At 38.9% G+C, this 18,428-nt stretch overlaps 2 protein-coding genes across 2 annotated transcripts; one reads left to right on the forward strand and one right to left on the reverse strand.

Annotated features, from left to right (window-relative positions):
* The first annotated feature begins 1,679 nt into the window (after positions 1 to 1,679).
* On the forward strand, positions 1,680 to 16,504 carry LOC108100570. Its single transcript, XM_017204548.2, has 3 exons — positions 1,680 to 1,927; positions 8,337 to 8,658; positions 14,542 to 16,504. The coding sequence occupies exons 2-3, from the start codon at positions 8,574 to 8,576 to the stop codon at positions 15,627 to 15,629; spliced, it is 1,173 nt and encodes a 390-aa protein (XP_017060037.1). The 5' UTR covers positions 1,680 to 1,927; positions 8,337 to 8,573; the 3' UTR covers positions 15,630 to 16,504.
* Positions 8,669 to 13,000, reverse strand: LOC108100569 (putative gustatory receptor 77a). Its single transcript, XM_017204547.2, has 2 exons — positions 9,527 to 13,000; positions 8,669 to 8,950 (listed from the first exon to the last, which is right to left on the reverse strand). The coding sequence occupies exons 1-2, from the start codon at positions 10,715 to 10,717 to the stop codon at positions 8,789 to 8,791; spliced, it is 1,353 nt and encodes a 450-aa protein (XP_017060036.1). The 5' UTR covers positions 10,718 to 13,000; the 3' UTR covers positions 8,669 to 8,788.
* Positions 16,505 to 18,428: the final 1,924 nt, after the last annotated feature.

The following is an 18,428-nucleotide window of genomic DNA, read 5'->3' on the forward strand; positions in this document are numbered from 1 at the left end:
TTGCCAAGTGAAAATATTTTGATTTAATAACCCCAAAAAGTTTAAATAAATAATGTACACATTTTATCAGATTAAAATCGGGATTAATGGTTTTGAAAAATTAGGCTTAGATTATTTTTAATGTTGATTTAGTGTCATCACGTTGATGGGTTGGGTATCAAAATACATATATTTATTGTTTGTTTAAAACTGAAATTTGTTATTCGTGTTAATGATAATAACAGCTATTTATTTTAATGTCACACAGGCATTTTGTCACACTTTTAAAAAGAACACTTAAAACGCAAATAACGCAGATAACTAAAATTGGAAAAGTTATAAGTCCCAAAAGTCGGGCTTTGGTTCAACTTTTCGCAAACCATTGAAACCACAGACAAAACCTGGCATGCAAAAAGGTCAAAAAATTAAAGAAACCTCTTGATCACCTCAAATTTCCGCAAACAGTGGGATTCCAAACAATCCCAATGACTCCCTGACAGCTTGAATTAATATTTATGCCAGATCTGTTAATATGCAAATCCAATAAATCCAACAGCAGCAGCGTTCCCTTGACATTGTTTCATCTTATTCCCGACACTTGCAGCAAAGCCAGCCTACAAATTCGAATCGAAAAATTACTCATTCGCCAACGCGCCGCTCACTTGGCAATTAGTCACCTGAACAATCTGCAAGTACAAGCGGATTATACCGGCAGCCGAATAAATGCATACGGATACCGAACACTAAAAGAAGTTTATGGTATACAATATTCAATCATAAAATTAAATATAATTTAACTTTAATAAACACAAAAACCATTATGTTTCTGTATAACAAACCATAAATACTGCTTCTTAAAAATTCTTAAAAATAACTCTGAGTATCTTTTCTTAATCAGGATATTTGTTTCAAGTGCACTCGTATGTTAATACATTTCTTGCATATTTTGCATATTACATTTATCCGCAACGCCGCCGATTCAATGGGCGTGAGCGGGTGTTGTCATGATATTCCATTTCGCATTTAGCACTTCACATTTAACATTTTGCATTTTGCATTGGCATGGCGCACACGCCTTGGCCTGAAAATGCGGAATGGAGGCAACGATCTTTGCGTTTTTCGTCGGATTCTTCGGTTTCCCAGCCCCGCGATTACCAATTAAAATGCGTGTGATCGATCGCTGCAGAAGTTGTTTTTTCCCAAATTCGCGAATACGGCAATTTTTGCACGTGATGCACTCGCCGAAATTCCATAAGCTCACTTGCTCTCAAAATTTACGACCTGTTGTTTTTTGACGTTGATCTATGTTTTTTTTTGTTCCAATTAAAAGCTGTGAGAGAGCTTGCCAAGAAGAGGGAGAAAGAAAATGAAAGATTGGGGGAGAGCAGTTGGAGCTACTCTCTCTCTCTCATTGGATGAGAGAAAACGAATAAAGAGAAGGCTGTCATAGAAGAAGCCGGCTAGCCGGTAAAAGATCAACAAAAAAAAGATTTAATGCATGGCTGCAAAGAATGCGGGCCAAGAGAGAGTGAGAGGGAGCTTTTCTTTCGCGCAATCTCACTCTCTGAGCGCCACGCTCTCCCCCAAGACCCCAAACCATCTCTCTCTTTCTCCCCCCGAAGAGCGAATACGACTTAGGTCTCCAACAAGCTTTAAATTTGCGGCGAACAAGCTTAAAAATTCAGTTAAATTTCAGCAGTGATCGCGTGAGCTTTGTCGACTAAAAAGTCTCGATTTAAGCAGCCACAATTAATTTTCGTTTTGTGAAGTGAACAGAAACCATGTTATAAAAAAAAAAAACAGCTAACCAAGCCCACGAATACGAAAAAAAAAAAATTTAAAAATACAAAAGAAATGTGTGTAGTGTAATGAGCAAACAGCAAATCATGTGAAAAACCACAATTTATGCTCGAGTGACAAGAAAAACAAAACGAATTTTACGTGGCAGGTGTGTAGAAGCGCATTCCACAGATTGTACATAATCTATATACTATACGGTGCTGGGGAATCTGCGACTAAGTCATTTTTCTCTCCCCCGTTCTCTGTTCGTCGTACTACCTTTTTTTTCGCTGATTATATAAGCCAGCATAAAAGTAGAAGGGTAATGACGGTAGCGTTGTTGGCCCATACAAACACCCAATATGGCTATACAAACAAACACCGACACGCACATTGGGACACGTCGAGCGTACATAGATAAGATAGCATAGCTAATAATATAACCACGGGGAAAACTGTACAATAACGTCATTTATAAAATATTTATGGATTTGGCGTACGTTTTTTTTCTGTTTTTTTTTTTTATATTTTTCCTTGGCGTTTTTGCGTTTCCTAAGCGATTTCCAGATGCTGCCTGAGGTCTATTTAAACATTATTCGCAGGCATTTGCTAAATAATAAACAAATTATAAATAGGTAACTTAATAAAAAGCCCGATAGCGAAAACAGATGAAAACGGCAAACACCAGATGAGAAAATACACAGGGACAAATAGTCGGCGCGACTGACAGATCGTCAAATGCTGAAAGCTTTTCGTATAACTATGCTCGATGTATCTTTGTATCTCGGCATCGTTTATCATGTATCTCACTCCCACTCGCTGGCTGTCACTTGGCCAGTGTCGCGTTTTTATTTGTATTTATCTTTTTTTTTGTTCCCCCACTTTTTGTTTACACTAAGAAATCAAGGTTAAAAGCGCAAAGCGGCATGCGTAAATGGACAGAAATTAGGCAGAGGTGGTTGGAAATTTATCGCAACGATCGAACAATTTGATTTCATTAGCCCTACCTTACGATACCAGTACCTGACTATGACTATATATAATACCCCCGCTCCGCAGCGGCACGCACACCCCATTAAAGACTTATTTAAGCCCAACTACTCGCAGAAACACAAAAAAAAAATATACAAAAAAAAAGAAATAAGCGGGGCAAGCTTTAAAGAGCCGAGAGCAGAAAAGCAACGCCGAAAATAAGAAACCAGAGCAAATAAATAAAAGTCGGAGGGGGAAGTGCTTACGTGACGGAGTCGAAGTTTCAATGCCCTAGGGAAAATTCGTTAAGATGCGTCCGACAAGAGTTATGGCCGAATATTTCAGATATAAGCCACGCTTAAGGGGTTTTATTAGAAACAAACGATGCGTTTCTAAGCAGTTCTTATATCTCAAAATGAAAAAGAAATATAATAAATATTAGAAAAAATTAATAATTATTTATTAGGATAAAAGAGGCATGTTAGAAACTTTATCCAATGCTTTGAATCGTGTACATATATTAAACTATTAGGCGGGGATTATTAAACTTATGCATGCATACGTTTGCTATGAGAATAACTCTTTAACATTCATGCTATTCTCTGAAATAAAAACTCTAGTAGAAAAAAACCAACTCCACAAAATAAAAAACCAGAGAAAATAAATGAAAGCCATAACAAGGAGAAACTTAGAACTCAAAGTGGAAGTTTTAATGCCCTAAGAAGAAACAATCCAAAGCTTAGAATGTATTTATGAATTCAATAAAAAGTAAGACACACATAAATAACAAGGTAACTCCCTTTTTTTACTCACATCTTTGAATCGTTCTGAGCTTGAAACCATTGAAGAACTCCATCAAATCCCGCTGGCAAACCATTTAGAGTTCAAAGCGATTCCCATTACCAGCTCAGCGAAATGCAAATGAAAGTTCAGCAACTGAATGGCAATGCCAGTTGCTCCGCAACACAAAAATTTGACTGAAAAACTTTACAGACTCCACCTTGAAAGGGTATTCTGGGCAAAAAGCGAGCGGCATCGAGCAAATTCAGAGGTCAGAGCGAGGCAAAGCGACCAAAAGCATAACAAAACCGTCATGAAACGAGACGAGACGACGACTTCGACCAGCGGCGTACACTGCGATGAAATCTGATACCATTTCGCATCAACAAGAAGCCAATTGGAAGCCAACATCAAAACAATATGTATGCTTCAGACTCCGCTGCAAACTTGAATACGAATTTGAATAATACTTTGCATACAATTTGTATAACTTCTGTAGGTGAAAAAAAGATATATCCATGAACTTCCGAAAGTCATATAATTTGTAGACACCAAAGCGAAAATATTGCTGGGCATAAACAACACGAGATTTGACAAAAAATATGTGCAAACATTATAATATACAACCAGGTGATGCTTTATATTATATTCTTGTCATTTATCTATTTCTTTTTTCAAATAAATAATCCTACGTGGTGAATAAAATAGAACCAAACGAACCTCAAATCAAGCATTAAATACAAACTAGATCATTAATCCCATAATTTTTCCTTATAATTTTATCGCATCGCATAAAGGGGAAGCAACAACCAAAATTTTATGATTCTATAGAAATTCCAACATGTAGTTAAATTCATTTAATATTTTTCATATGGTCCATAAAGGCGTATTTGACTCAAGATGAAACTGTGACGTAAAAACTATAAATTTCTCACTGAATTCCAAAGCAGAAGGCGGATTTATTAAGCATTTAGCAAAATCATTTGACGTCATCGCTATCAAAATGTTACAATGCTATTTACAATCACAGAAGGTTAGGCATGTAAAATTATGGATTTAATAGTATGAAATAAATAAACTGTTATAATATTCTATACAAGTTCTTTTATATTTAATATTATTGTTTTGCAAAATTACTCTATTTTTGAGCCGTGTTCTTTTTCGTTTAAAATTTTGCAAGCCAACTCCGAATTGCAATGCGCTGAAAAGAGATGACGAGCTTTATGGCAGTAGCGGTGGCTATGGCAACAGAAAGAGCCGAGCTGCCCGCACATGAGGTTCGCTCTTAGCCCCGTAAGCCCCCTCCCCAACCCCCCATCCCTCCCCTCCTCTCCGAAAAAAATCCCCGCTCTTAACCCCATAGTACCCTTTGTAATCGCCTCACCCTGCAATCCCAATCCCCCTTTCCTCCAACGTAACTTTCAAGTGCGGCCTGCTGATGTTGCTGCTGTGCCGATGTTGCTGCTGTTGCTGATGTTGCTGGTGTTACTCTTGTTGTTGCTGTTGTTGTTACTCTTGTTGTTGCTGTTGCTGTTGTTGTTCCTTTTGTTGTTGCTTTTGTTGTTGCTGCTGGCTCATCAAAAAGCCAAAAGTTGTTGAACGTGAAATTATTGTACGCGAACACGAGCAAATACCAAGGCAGTTGTGTGTGTTCGCAAGTATTTATGCACACGCACACACACAGAGCCAGGCGGGTTTTGCATATGTGTGTGTGTGTGTGTGTGTGTTGCCGCTCGAAAGATAAACAGCAGAAAAGAAAAAGCCGTAGCTAAAGCCCAAAGCTAAAGCCAAACTGGAAGCATCGCATAGATGCATCAGATTTCGCATTCAAGTGAAATTTATGGCAATAATAAAGCTTAACTTGCGTTCGAGGTAAAAAGATGATGAACTATGCAGAACCGAGTAGAAATGTAGGAAAAGTGGGAAAAGTGGAAAAGGAACTGGAAGTTGGCATTCGTCAGCGTTTCATAGTCAAATTGCCATTCGTCGTTGCCAACTCACTCACAATCACCTCCCACTTTTCACAGCCCCTTTGTCTTTGTGCGAGGGAAAAAGTTACTTTGCCGCTATCGGAATTTAGTCATCTACACAAATATGCGATTACCGCACACTACCCGAGATACAGATACATAGATATACAGATACTACAGATATAAGCTGAGAAGAATGCCCGAAGGTAATCGCTCAGTTAAGCGAGTATATATGCACTACCTCCAAAGCAAATAGAAAATGCAAACGGGAAAACTCTAAGCAGTTAAATGCCTGTTTTATGTATTTAAGCATTAGTACGGTTTCTTGGTAAAGAAGTTCTTCTTTTTTTAAACCTTTTCCATATGATATCAGTTTGTTATCATTATATTTATCAAACACCAAATGATTAGGTTTATATGTATGTATGAAAAGCAAAACTTTTTGAATTCCATTGCGACTTCTAATTTCTAATCGCAGATACATTACGCGCCCAGCAATTATTATGTTATTAATTTATTAGAAGGCTAGGGAAAACTTTTCCCATTGATATCATATCATTCCCTAAAAATGATTTTCTAGTTTTTGTGCTTCGATTTAGGGAGAACTTTCCCAAAATCGAAAGTCAGAAGGTGAGAGCGTAAAAAGAAAACAAGTGACAACAGGAAGCTGAGATTAAAAGATCCGACAAAATCCGACCCAAATAAGATAAGATCTGTTTGGTGAAGCCAACGAGACGATAATTAAAATTCCTCCAGATACAAACAATATCTGCGCTGATTGTTGTCAGGCCAACTTCTCGGAATATCCCATTCATTTTTTGTTGCCATTTATATCCAATTTTCGGACTACTTGTTCGCCCGTTTTTCCTTTTATATATTCGAATTTTTTCTTGTGTTTTTTTGGGTTCATTAATCCGGAATTGTTTATGGCTCCGCTTAGCCAAATAGACGATGTTTATGGGGAACTCTCTTTGAGGCGTCAGCACACAATCCATAGGTTACTGAACCGGCATACTCGTACTCTCGTCCAAAGCAAATAAATTCCCAGAAAAGTTTCTATGGCCGCAAACAGTCGGTTTCCACATGCATGTACATCTGTATATGTACGATATATATCGCAGTTGGATGTGTAATCATGAGTGGACTCACTCGGGAGATATGCATGCAACAGGAATCTGGCAGCTCGGGTTTATCGCCTAAGTGAAAAACAACACTCCGTAATTAAAGCGTTTTTCACCGAATTTTGTCTACCTGGTCTGAGTAATGCAAATTGTGCAGTCGATAAGATAAGGTCGTAAAGCTCTCTCATTTGCGCCAGCTGCTGTTTTGTCCTCCACCTGAAATTTGATGAAAGGAAATTCAGTTTCCCCCGCACACAAAAAACTAAACAGAGCTCAGCTGAATGGAGTAGAGGGATCGTATCTTTTAAATCTCCGGCGTGGCTGACAGGAGAGTGGGTGGATGCGTTTAGGATTTGATTGAATGCATATGAAAAGCAAATCATCGTTGGACATTCAATGCCAATAACACACTGTAAAAATGGTGAAAGTGTGAAAGTAAAGAGGAAACCCACTAAAAGGATTAAATATTATATTATAATATGGTATCACAAAATAGAATCTAACCAAAGAAAATGTTATGCATTATTTATTGAGCCTTGAATTAAGCAATATGTTATCTTAGACAACAATATATACCTGGTTATATTAATTATTGTCTCAACTTAAGATAATTTATCATAAACATTTAACATCCAAATTTTTCAACGTATAATAATTTCATTTAAACACTTTTAATCCCGTAACCTACGAATCAATTGTTTTTATTTAATAATTTAAATTTCACGTTGCGAAAACTATAAATATTTTTTTTTCATATGATTTAATTTTCATAATGTTTGTTTTTGCTCTGTGCACACACGCACAAATTTGTTCGATTCGGACACGAGCCTGGACATGGACAGGTCTTTTATGGAGTCCCGGGACAAGGCATCTGTGTCCGCCCCCAATTTTCTACCCAAATACCCCCCTTGTTCGGACATTGTGTGGGTCGTGTACCTTTATCAGTGCCTTTTCAGTGCCAGGTCCATTCAGCAAAGCCAGAAAACATGCACAAACATTTTTCAGTTGCCGGGGAAAAGCTGACCCCGACCCTCACTGATACCCCCTACATACCCATACCCATACCCATACCCAATACTCATACCCAATACTCATACCCATACCCATACCCGACGTCCCAAAAATGAGAGACTGGCACTTGGTCATTAAAACTACTCGCAGAGTCGAAAAAAAAAGGTTGCTATTTTTAGCAGTGACGAAACGGCAAACCAAAGCAAACCAAACCGACCCGAGAACCCGAAACATTTATTTTTTCTGTCGAGATGGGCATTTCGATTCGAAGGCACCTTCTTATTAACGCTTTGAGTGTTTACTGCCTTTTCGCTATTCTGTTTTTCCTTTTTCTGGCGAATGCAATCGAATTAGAATTCGCATTTCATCAGATGTGAGGAATAACAAATAAATTTTGTTGATCACAGAGAGAAAAAATGTTTGCGAAATGGGAACACCATTTTTTATTACATTCCAATGAATCTGTTTTGCTTCGGACTTTAAGGTATTTCCTAAAACAATAAAGAGGGGTTAGGGAAAAAATTTCAAAGAAATACATTAATTTAATCTTTGCAAAATATAGTTTATTGGGTGGAATCCACATTATGTGCACATTTTTTGGCAATTAAACTTATTTTTCTTACCTTGTATAAAAAGAAAATTATTCTTTAGAGATTTGAAATAAACAAAATATTTCTGCAGAAGACATTTTTGATAAAATTTTGTCGTTTCACTCTCTTTGCAGTTCATTTTCGCCGAGAAGATGCCAATTGATTTTGATTTTCGCAAATTATAACGAGACATTTATATGATTTGATAGCGAGCCAGAAATTCGCAAACAATTCGCGGTGACCAGGCAAGGTCATATCGATTGTCATCAGCTGCTGTCGGCACCCCACCGCCCAACGCCCAACGCCACCCACCACCCACTTTCCACCTCCCAGTCACCAAGAGCCCCACTGAAAAGCCAAACAGAGCAAATATGCCAAGCTTACACGAGCAAAGGAGGTGCTTGCACCAGATGCTAATAATATGTTTACTCGTATTTGTTCCCAGTGCAACGACACGTAAGTAAAGCCACCCCAGCCATGCGATTCTGCAAGATCGTATATTATATATTATATTTACCCAACCTTAACAAAGGGAACAGTTTAATTTGTGTGTTTATTTATTGCCATTGTCTGGGGATTTTGTCAGCTATTGGTTTAGGACCTTATCATATTGAATTAGTATCATCAGGTAGTTCAACATCGCCCCCACAATGCAAAAAAGAAATGCATTGTTAAGCTTGAAAAGTCCACAGGTGCTGACGGCAAATATATACTCCGCGTTCTTCAGAAACAGACCATAGTAATGCATCTACGGATACAAAATTGGAAAAAGATTAAGTGCATTAAAAACCATTTATAAAATATATATGCTTTAAATAAATAAATAAGAAATAAGAAAAATATTTACAAGCAGATTTAGCAACTATTAAAACAGGAAATTTAATTTAATAGAGCCAACAAATGTTTGGAAGCCACTGTTTATTCATTTATTTAACTGCTAAGTCGGTGTTTCTCTTTCATGTAGTTTTCATATCATTATGTTTCTCCAATTATAGTTAAAAACATATTATAATTCCAATCAGCAATGATTAGTATTTGATGAGGTGCGATTTACGATCAATTCACGCTGAATATAAATTACTCTTGATTAATTCTAATACCAATTTTTTACTCAAATTTTCGCACTCATCTTATTAGCATATAAATAGTTTTTGTACTTATACGAAACTAATGAGTCAGCTCTTTTTTAATATAATAGAGATTTTATAACTATCAATAATATAGATTTAAATTTGCACTGGCTTTTATTTGATTTCTGATTGTACGAGTATAGTATATTTTAAATCGTACAATATCGTATATTTAAAACATATATCCAACTTACAGTGTGTTTGAGTTGCTTGACCGTGATTCTGGAGGGAAAAGCTAGACATCCGCGCCTGAGGGTTTCCCTGGTGTAGTTGAACCTCCTTTCCGAGTAGTAAGTGGGCAAAATCATCATACAAAGATTTGTAAAGAGACCAATCATAAAGGCAAACGCCCAATAGTTGAGCGGGAACGATCTGCCAAACTTTCGCAGTATGAACTTGCTGTACTTCATGAAGTACGTGAAGAACAGGTGAATCATGCACTCTATGGGCACATAACCCACAAAACATATAGCTTGTACACCGCACAGATGGCAAATAGTGCGGTAGAGTTTCAACAGTTGCCGGTGCACATTAAGTAGGCTCCACAGCTCGAGGGACAACCATTTCTGTTGATTTCTGTAGAGCTCCCGGCGATTTCGGCCAAAACCGGCTGTAAGGGAATTTTCAAAAATTCTCCCAGCATCCGCGAGAATTGTGGCCAGCAGCAGATTGGAGTGTTGAACCAAGTGGCCGAGAAATAGAAGCGCCAAGATGTACATCCCGAGGGAGAGTTGCAGGATGAGTTGGCAGATGGGGATGAAAAAACAACTGCAGGCGTAGAGGAAGTTCGTTCGCACCTCGGGATCGTCCTTGATTACCTGGATGGGATGAGCCCAGGAGAGCATAAAGGCGCACAGCAGCACGACCACCTCCACCAGGTGGGCCTTGGTGGCCAAACCATCCAGCGAATCCCTCAGCTTCGGGGTGTGCATCAGTTTTCGCAACTGCCTGCGGCACTTGAGCAATCGATTGAGGCACCCGATGATCTCCGCCTGCTTCGAGCAGTGTATCCACAGAGTGATGAAGGCACAGGCCAGCAGCAGAACGTATCGATTGAAGCCAATCATAAGCAAAATTTTATTCTGTCGCAGAAAGGACATTCGATTGTAGATAACCCAGAAGGCGAAGGGGGAGAAGACGCCCACAAAGATCAGCATCAGCCAGCCGTGGATGCGCCAGTAGAGGCTCCGCCTCATCCTCTGCACTCCCCGTGGACTCGAGTTGGCCGTGGCCAGCAGGCCGAACACCCTGGTCAGCCTGTACAGTAGGGACAGGGCCGCAGAGCCCAGCAAATGTAGCCAGCGCGGCGGCATCGCTGTGATTCGATTCGCTTGGAACCGAACGGGGAACGCAACTGCTAGTGGCTCGCCCAAAGGCAGTGGCATAATCGAATCACAGCCACAGGCGGCACTCAAGGCACTGCACTCAGAGAAAATATGAGTGCCTCCTCGGGAAGTCGATTTGGGGGGTTAGCTACTTTTTAAGGGAAACAGAAAGCTTTCTAAAACACTATAAGCTTAAAAAGATCATTGCATATTCCCATCTTAACGATTTATATTTGAATATCACCCTTAACATTTAAAGGAAAAATGAATATTGTTAAATAGAGTATAAATTTATGTTGCAATAATACTTATTTTCTTAACGTTCAGGTTGCTTACACAACCCAAGCATTAAAGAACAAGTAAATCCCGCATCAAATTTTATTGTCAACAACATAGTATTAAACCAGATTAAAGAAAGGATTACATTTTATTAAAGCAAATCCTAAAACTACACACACATTTCCAAATAATAAATATAAACAACAATTTTAATCCCAAAGAAATACAAGATTTTTGCAATCTTTTTGTTTTGCCAGCTCTTGCAAAAGGAAACACAAAGCTACTTTGAAAACGTAGAGTTTTTTTTGATTGAGCGGCAATTTCCATTCATGAAAAATATTTTCCAAGTGTGGTTACGCCAGCTATTAGCCTGATTGAATTTCGTTTAGCCAAGGCGTTCACTCAGCCAGATAATCTGGCCAGATAACACACTCAGTGAGCAGCCCAAAAGTGCCACAACAAAAGGGTTCGCCGATGGATAGATGGTCGAATGGATGGATGGATGGAAGGCTGATTGGTTAACAAGACAGGGGAAAATCACATTGGCCGAGATACTCGGATTGATATTAGGTAAAATCGGAGAGCTTATGGTCTGTGGCTTACTTGCCCCAGCAGATGCCGAATCAATCTCAGAGATACAGATACAGATGCCTGCCTGCCACCAAAATCACTCAATTTGCAAGTCGCTTCAGGTGTTTGTGTGAATGCGATTGTGTTTTTGGGGTTAAACTGGATTTCCAATCAGTGCCGAGCGCCGGCAAATAAACTAACAATTTAAATTCCTGAAACAGTTGGCCCACTCGACTGAAGAGATTCCCTGTTCTCGTATCTTCTCATTTGTATCTGTATCCGCAGGCCACAAAGACAGGACGTTGTCGCTGGATTATTAAAAAAGTTTTTCGCTTTTAAAGAGTTTTTTCTCCCCTTCTTGTCCTTTTTTTTTTTTGCATTCATGCTACATAAAATGCAAAACACTCGAGTGTCTGTATGTGTTAGTATGTGTGTGAGTGTGTGTGTGTGTATGTGTTCGAGTTCGTACTTTCATCCTTTATGAAAACTTTCCACGGCTGTTTATAAGTTTCTCACCGAAGAGCAAAAGTGGCAGCAGAAGTGGGGAAATATATAGAAAAAATATAAATAAAAAAAGGAAAAAAATAGCCATCCATGTATCCACAAAGCCTGTGTGCGCTTTTGTCCTCCTCCTTGGGTATCTTGTATCTGGTTCTAGCCGCTGGTTCCCAGATTCTATAGCTTCTGGTTCTGTCGCCGGCCCCGACTCTATCTGAATAGGCAGCCAAGTGTGCGGTTTGCTCTTTATCTGGGTTAGGTGGCCGGTTGGCCAGTCTGACAGTTGCCACAGTTGCTCCGCCGCTCGCTGCAAATTGCGATGCAATGTCCTCGTCTGACGGCTAATTCATTCACATTTTTTATGGCACTCTACACCAGCCGGAGAGGTATCTATTTTTATCGGATGCAGCTTGAAGAATCTGCATATCAATATTTTAATTAGTTTCTTTTTAGTTAAGGTGGCGGGGCCATTTTATATGTACAAATCTGCAATATAAAAATTATTAACATTTTTGAAATCCACTTTCCTTCATTTCAACATTCACCAACTAATCAAATTTCAATGAAATTTAAGATTAAAAATAAGGTTTAAAGATATTAGTTTTGTGCATTGTTGAAAAAGAAAAGAATTTCTAGAGTATTACATATTAAGAAAAAAAAGTACTAAAGTTCAATTTTGAAGTTGAGATAATTTGTTAAACAAGTCAAGTTCGATAATATAATATTTTGTAAATTGTTATGTATAATGGCTAAAACTAATTCGTTATAAGGCATGACTGTTATATTGAAAAGTAGGGAAAATTGTAAGGAAATAAACGTAATATCTGTTACTTTTGATTCATACAACAGGTGTAAATAAATCATTAATTCGACTAAAATGAGTAAATACAAAATAGAGCATATAACCTCCGCCAAATCCCAAGTACGAACACATTTTGGCGCCGCAATCAGGTTGAGCCGCATTTAAATTGTTTTTATTTTTTGGACATGCCTCGTTTAAATCTAACCTCCCGCCGCCAAAACTTCAAAGTCGAACTGCGGATACGAGGCGGCTGACAACTGTCCCAGCTGTCCCGCTGATAACACGACAGCGTCAGCGGACAAATGCGAAAAACAACGAACAAGTAAAACTTTAATTAAATAAAGTGTAAGAAGTTTGTTGGGCTCCTTCAAAGCGGCCGCCGACCCACCGAAAATCCTCCGACCCGCCAAACAATCCCCACAAACATTCTGCGCCCCCGACATCAAAGTCCATGGGCCAAAGAAAGGAACCAAAAAATGCCGAAAAAGTTTAGTTTTTAATATTCGACAGGCTTGGGAGATTCTTATGCTTAAATCAAGTAGATTTTTCCAGCCAGATATTTACTTTTGTCCCGAACAGAACTTGATTGTTTACCCGGAAAAAGGAAAAACCGACGGACGAAAAAGTCAAAGGGCATGGCAAGAACGAGAGGAAAAATCCCATTATATGGGCGAGTGAAAATGACAAATTAACTTGAACAATGAGCGCACACGTTTCGAAGAAAGGAGAAAACTCCGCAAATGAAAGGGAACTCGCGAAGAAGGAAAAATGGGAAGAAAACAGAGAAAAGTGCTTCAGTGAATTTAGTCTCAGGTATAGAATATAAAATTAATGGAAGGCAAACACCGTCAACAATCAATGGCAAGTGGGAAAAACTTTAATTGGTTCAAGTTTATTCCATTACTTTTCCACTCGGCGGGGCTCCGGTGTCCCAGGTTAATGAATCACTTACCTAGATAAGCTACGGACATTCGATCCGATAAGTTGACCTTAATGCATTCAGTTTTATTTCGTCGACCCTGCAAAATAAAGGAGCTATAATTAAGGCAAAGAAATGGGCAAACTTGTGAAAAAATACGCTCCAAGGGTGGAGGATAATAAATTCACTGTAGATATCGAGTTTTAAACATTAAAGTTTCATTTGAGAAAGAGTTCGAACGAGGTTTATATAGTATGAGATATAAATTGAATGAAATATATGAATATAAAATAATATAATAATATATAATAATAAATATACATATTTTCTCTATTTAATATTTCCGATTGAAATGGAAAACAATTTCCATTTTTATTTATTTACCAATGGTTTTTAGCTCGATATCAAATACTTATTGTCAATAAATATAAACTTGGCGAAACATTTTATTATTTTGACAAAGTTTAGGCTTTAAAATGTATAGAATTTTTAAGTTTTTATTGATGCTGCAGCAGAATGTATTTAATTTTCTTTTACGTTTCAATCCAGTTAGCAAAAAGTACTGCCCTTTCCAGCAAGACTTCAGTTTATTTGTGCCTCGAAAAGTAGCTTTACTTGGCACCACTATTGTTACTTTCTAGCTTGTACTTAAGCCCTGCACTTTGCCATAAAGAAGCCAGCACCACTTGAGGTGACCCCCATTAAGACCACCCCACGTCCATTACTACTCGGGCGCACCTAAGCTGCAACTGAGACCCTCATATTTTATTGACCACCACTAACGGCCGAAACTTACCGACCATAATTTCGTTACAGTTGGCCAGGATCCGCTGCCGGATGTGTGTGAGGCGATTAAATGCCCGCCGGACGCCGAAATGCAATGCCCGGCGGACAGTTCGGTGCGCGTGAACCTCGTTGCGGTGGACTTGATTAAATCGAATGCGGTGGAGCTGCCGGCCAGCGGTGATACTTCATCATCATCGCCCGATGGAGTATCTGCAGCGGTGTCGTACAATAGCACCCTGATCTCCGACAAGGATTTCGTCCAGTGCTGTTTGAATCGCAAGTGTGTGTGCAAAACTTGCTACATTCCGGACTGCGCTTCAGATGCGGTTGCGGATGCGGATGCCGATGAAGTGGTGGTGGAGCTGGTGCCGGAAAATATGCAGACACCCGGACAATGTTGCGGCACCTACGAATGCCGGACGGAACCGAATTGCACGGTGGCCCGCGACACGAACTTCCACTGGCTGAAGCAATGCCAGCGCTGCAACTGCACCTCGGGACTAAAGATTTGCCACCAGACGTGTGACGAGAAATCCGAGAGCGTGTGCGCCTCCAAGATTCCGGGAGTGTTCTACAATGATGGGGAAACCTGGACGGATGCCTGCCAGGAGTGTGAGTGCGTGAAGGGCGAACCGAAGTGCACAATGTCCTTTTGCGGCAATCTCAATTGCCCAAGCGAAAGGCAGGTCATGCTTAAGGATACCTGTTGCCCGGTCTGCTGGCCCAAATGTGCACCCATGCCGCATGAAAAGCAGGGCGATGATTCCTACATTGATTATGGCGATGAACCTGAGGCACCAGAAGAAGATCCATTGCCGCCACTGCTGCCCGATCCAATGACCACTAAGGGAAATGCAGAGCTTATAGCCACCACAACAACAACTTCAACGACAACCACAACCACTGCTGCACCGCTGGCCACCAGCAACTGCCACAATGCCTTCGATCAACCGAAAGTCGTGGAGGTGGTTAGCCAAAACAACCTATATTATTATGGGCTTCTGGCCTATGCGGGCATAGCCACCATTGCCATTGGGATTATGGGCTTCCGCATTTACCAGCAGCGTGCCAAGAAACGTTCCTACAATCCGGTCTCCATTCTGGACCACAGCATCTGAGCAAGAGATCTTTCGAAATACTAATAACAATACTAATAGAGAAGAAAAGTTGCACTTAGACCTAAGTATTTTGCTTTTTTCCAACTAAATGTTGTTTGCTTTTTCAAAGTGTGGCCACACTGGCTGTTGAAAATGTTATCGGTGCGTGCAAGCCAGGCCTGGTCACTTTAAAACATTCAGTTTGATCGCTTAGATTGGAATACCAAACAGCCAAGTCCTTCTAATGCCTTTGCTTTTGTTTGTTTGGTATTGATCTCATTTTAACTTTTTACTTTTCACTTGCAACACAACAAAAATAAATTAATCGAAAAGAAAACGATAAGCAACGAACTTCCGCAGCAACAAAATCAAAGTATTCTTATGAAATTACGAAAAAAATATTTAATTAAAAACGAAACAAGAGTTACTATTACTAAGCAAACGCAAATGACGTATGTACATACTGTATGCTTTCGCCTTCCACGGGAAATACACTTTTATTCAGTTTAAGAATTGTATTTAAGAGAACTATAATACCAAATCATATTTACGAGCGAGCAAGCAAAAAGGAAAGGAGTAACTTGCTCGAGACACGTCTTAGTTTTTAGTTTTAGCTCTTAATTTAGGAAGTATGTGATATATACGCTAATTAGCCTACGTAATTTGTCAACCAAGGCACGCTGCTGTTTGTATAAAATGGAAAACAGTATTTGCAACACAAGTCCCGAAAGCCCCGGAACGAAAACGAAAAGGAAGAGCATCGCAATCGCAAATGGAGGTTCAACTTTAGCTAATGTCATAACGTTGCCACATTAATGTATACTGTAAAAACTTTATTTAAATTTATGTTTAATAATAAACCATGATTGGTATGCAAAGCGAGGGAACCAATTAAATTGACTGTTGTTCGCTTTTAATGGTATCTAAATTTATGGGAGCATAAAATAACGGAGCATATCAATTAAAAGGTCGAACTGATAAACTTTTTCTGACCCTAAAATATTAAAAAAAATATTAAAAAATGCAATTTCCCGAAATCTCTTTACCAAAGCTCGACTAACCAATTTTAAATCTGTTCAAAATACAAAATAACCACTTTAAGTTATTCCCATGGGAATACTTGCTTCGTAAACGATATTCAAAAACTTGCCTGGAAAGTTTTGTACACATTTTAAATTCGACCTTCAGAGCCGAACGAAGACAGAGTGGGAAAAGGTCCGCTCCTTGGCAAATTGTATGCTAAGCAGAATGTCAGGCCATGATATGATTTATAATATGTAATAAGTTCCAGCGCAACTTGAAGTGGGTAACATAAAATACATAAAGGTACTGAGGGGAAGATCGAGGGAATAAAAACGAAGAGGGGTGTCCATAGAGACCCGGGGAAAAAATACGAATATGCATGGGAATTGGGTCTTTGGCGGCTCCTTCCTTGTTGAGCCCTCCATTTCGGCTTTTGTTGCGTGGGCGACCCACTTCGCACAAATGGCAGCCCCACAATGTCATACATTTTGTTTAGATTCTTATCAAATGCTAAAACACCATGAATAAGGTATATACGTAAGTATACACTTAAAATAGTTCAGGAGGTTTTCGTTTAAATTAACAACTAAGCATCAAAAATAACATGCAACAAAAAACAGAATTTTAAAACAAAATAAATTTATTTTTACTAATACTAATATGTAGAATGCATGCAAGCAGAATATCTAATTAATAAAATAAATAAAAAATAATTTTAATAATATTATTCTTTATAACAATAAAGATGCAACTACGGAATATTAGAATAAATAATAAAATCAGATTGAAAGATTTATTTATTTATTTGAAAGATATTTATCTTAATTTCTTGAATTTCTTAAGAAAATCAAAAAGAAATACTAGATTTGTATCAGGAAGATTTTAAAGCATCAGAAATAATTCATTGGCAGCCATGTCGTGAGTGTATTCGCATGGGCATTCTACTACACATTTGTACGTAGTTGAGTGGGTGGCATAGTGATTTACAGAGCCATACACCTAATAAAAACGCCACTCGAAGAGGGATAGTGGGCCACTGCATATTGCTTCGATTCAGCCGAGAGCGGATGAAAATAATGATTCGCCACTTGAGACCCCCGTTCGCCGTCTGTGGAAACACGTGTAACCTCCGACGATTGCAACCGTCAAACGTTTTGTAAGGATAAGCAGCGGGGCAAAGGACATCGCATCGAGATGGAGGGAGATGTGCAGGGGGGAAATACACAACAAAGGCCCAACACAATAGACTTCAAGAGTTTGGATGACACTTTGAGTTATTTTGTTGTTGATGCTGTAAAAACACGAAAGCAAGACCCAAAGATATGGGATGGTAGATTTATTGAGGCTCGGCTGGAAGAGCGGCAAAAAGCATCTGGGTTCTGAGGAGCCCTTCGATAAGCGGAAGGACAAGCGCCCACTACACAGATTTGCTTTTGAGCCACAAGCACACACAAAAAACCGAGGAAATATAGAAAGAAAGCATAAAGTGGGTGAAAAAAAGTATACTGTTGAAATTTATATCTCGGCACCGCCATTCAACAGAGCAATAATCGACTAGCAGGGAGAGAAAAATTAACCCTCCAAGAACCTTATAAAGAATATATAGGGGAGAGTGGGGCATTGTCGTCACTTTTTTTTTAATTGCGTAATTTGTTGATAAAATAACTTATTTTTATCATGTAATATACATGGTTGGATTCGGAAAAGATCTGGCTATAAAATGCAGTAAGTATTTCGGACATCCTCTCACTTGTTTATTAATACGAAACTGTTATCTGAAAGAAGTCAAAATTGGAA

This window comes from Drosophila ficusphila, unplaced genomic scaffold (genome assembly GCF_018152265.1).
Source record: "Drosophila ficusphila isolate 14025-0441.05 unplaced genomic scaffold, ASM1815226v1 contig_286, whole genome shotgun sequence".
Classification (NCBI taxonomy): Eukaryota; Metazoa; Arthropoda; class Insecta; order Diptera; family Drosophilidae; genus Drosophila; species Drosophila ficusphila.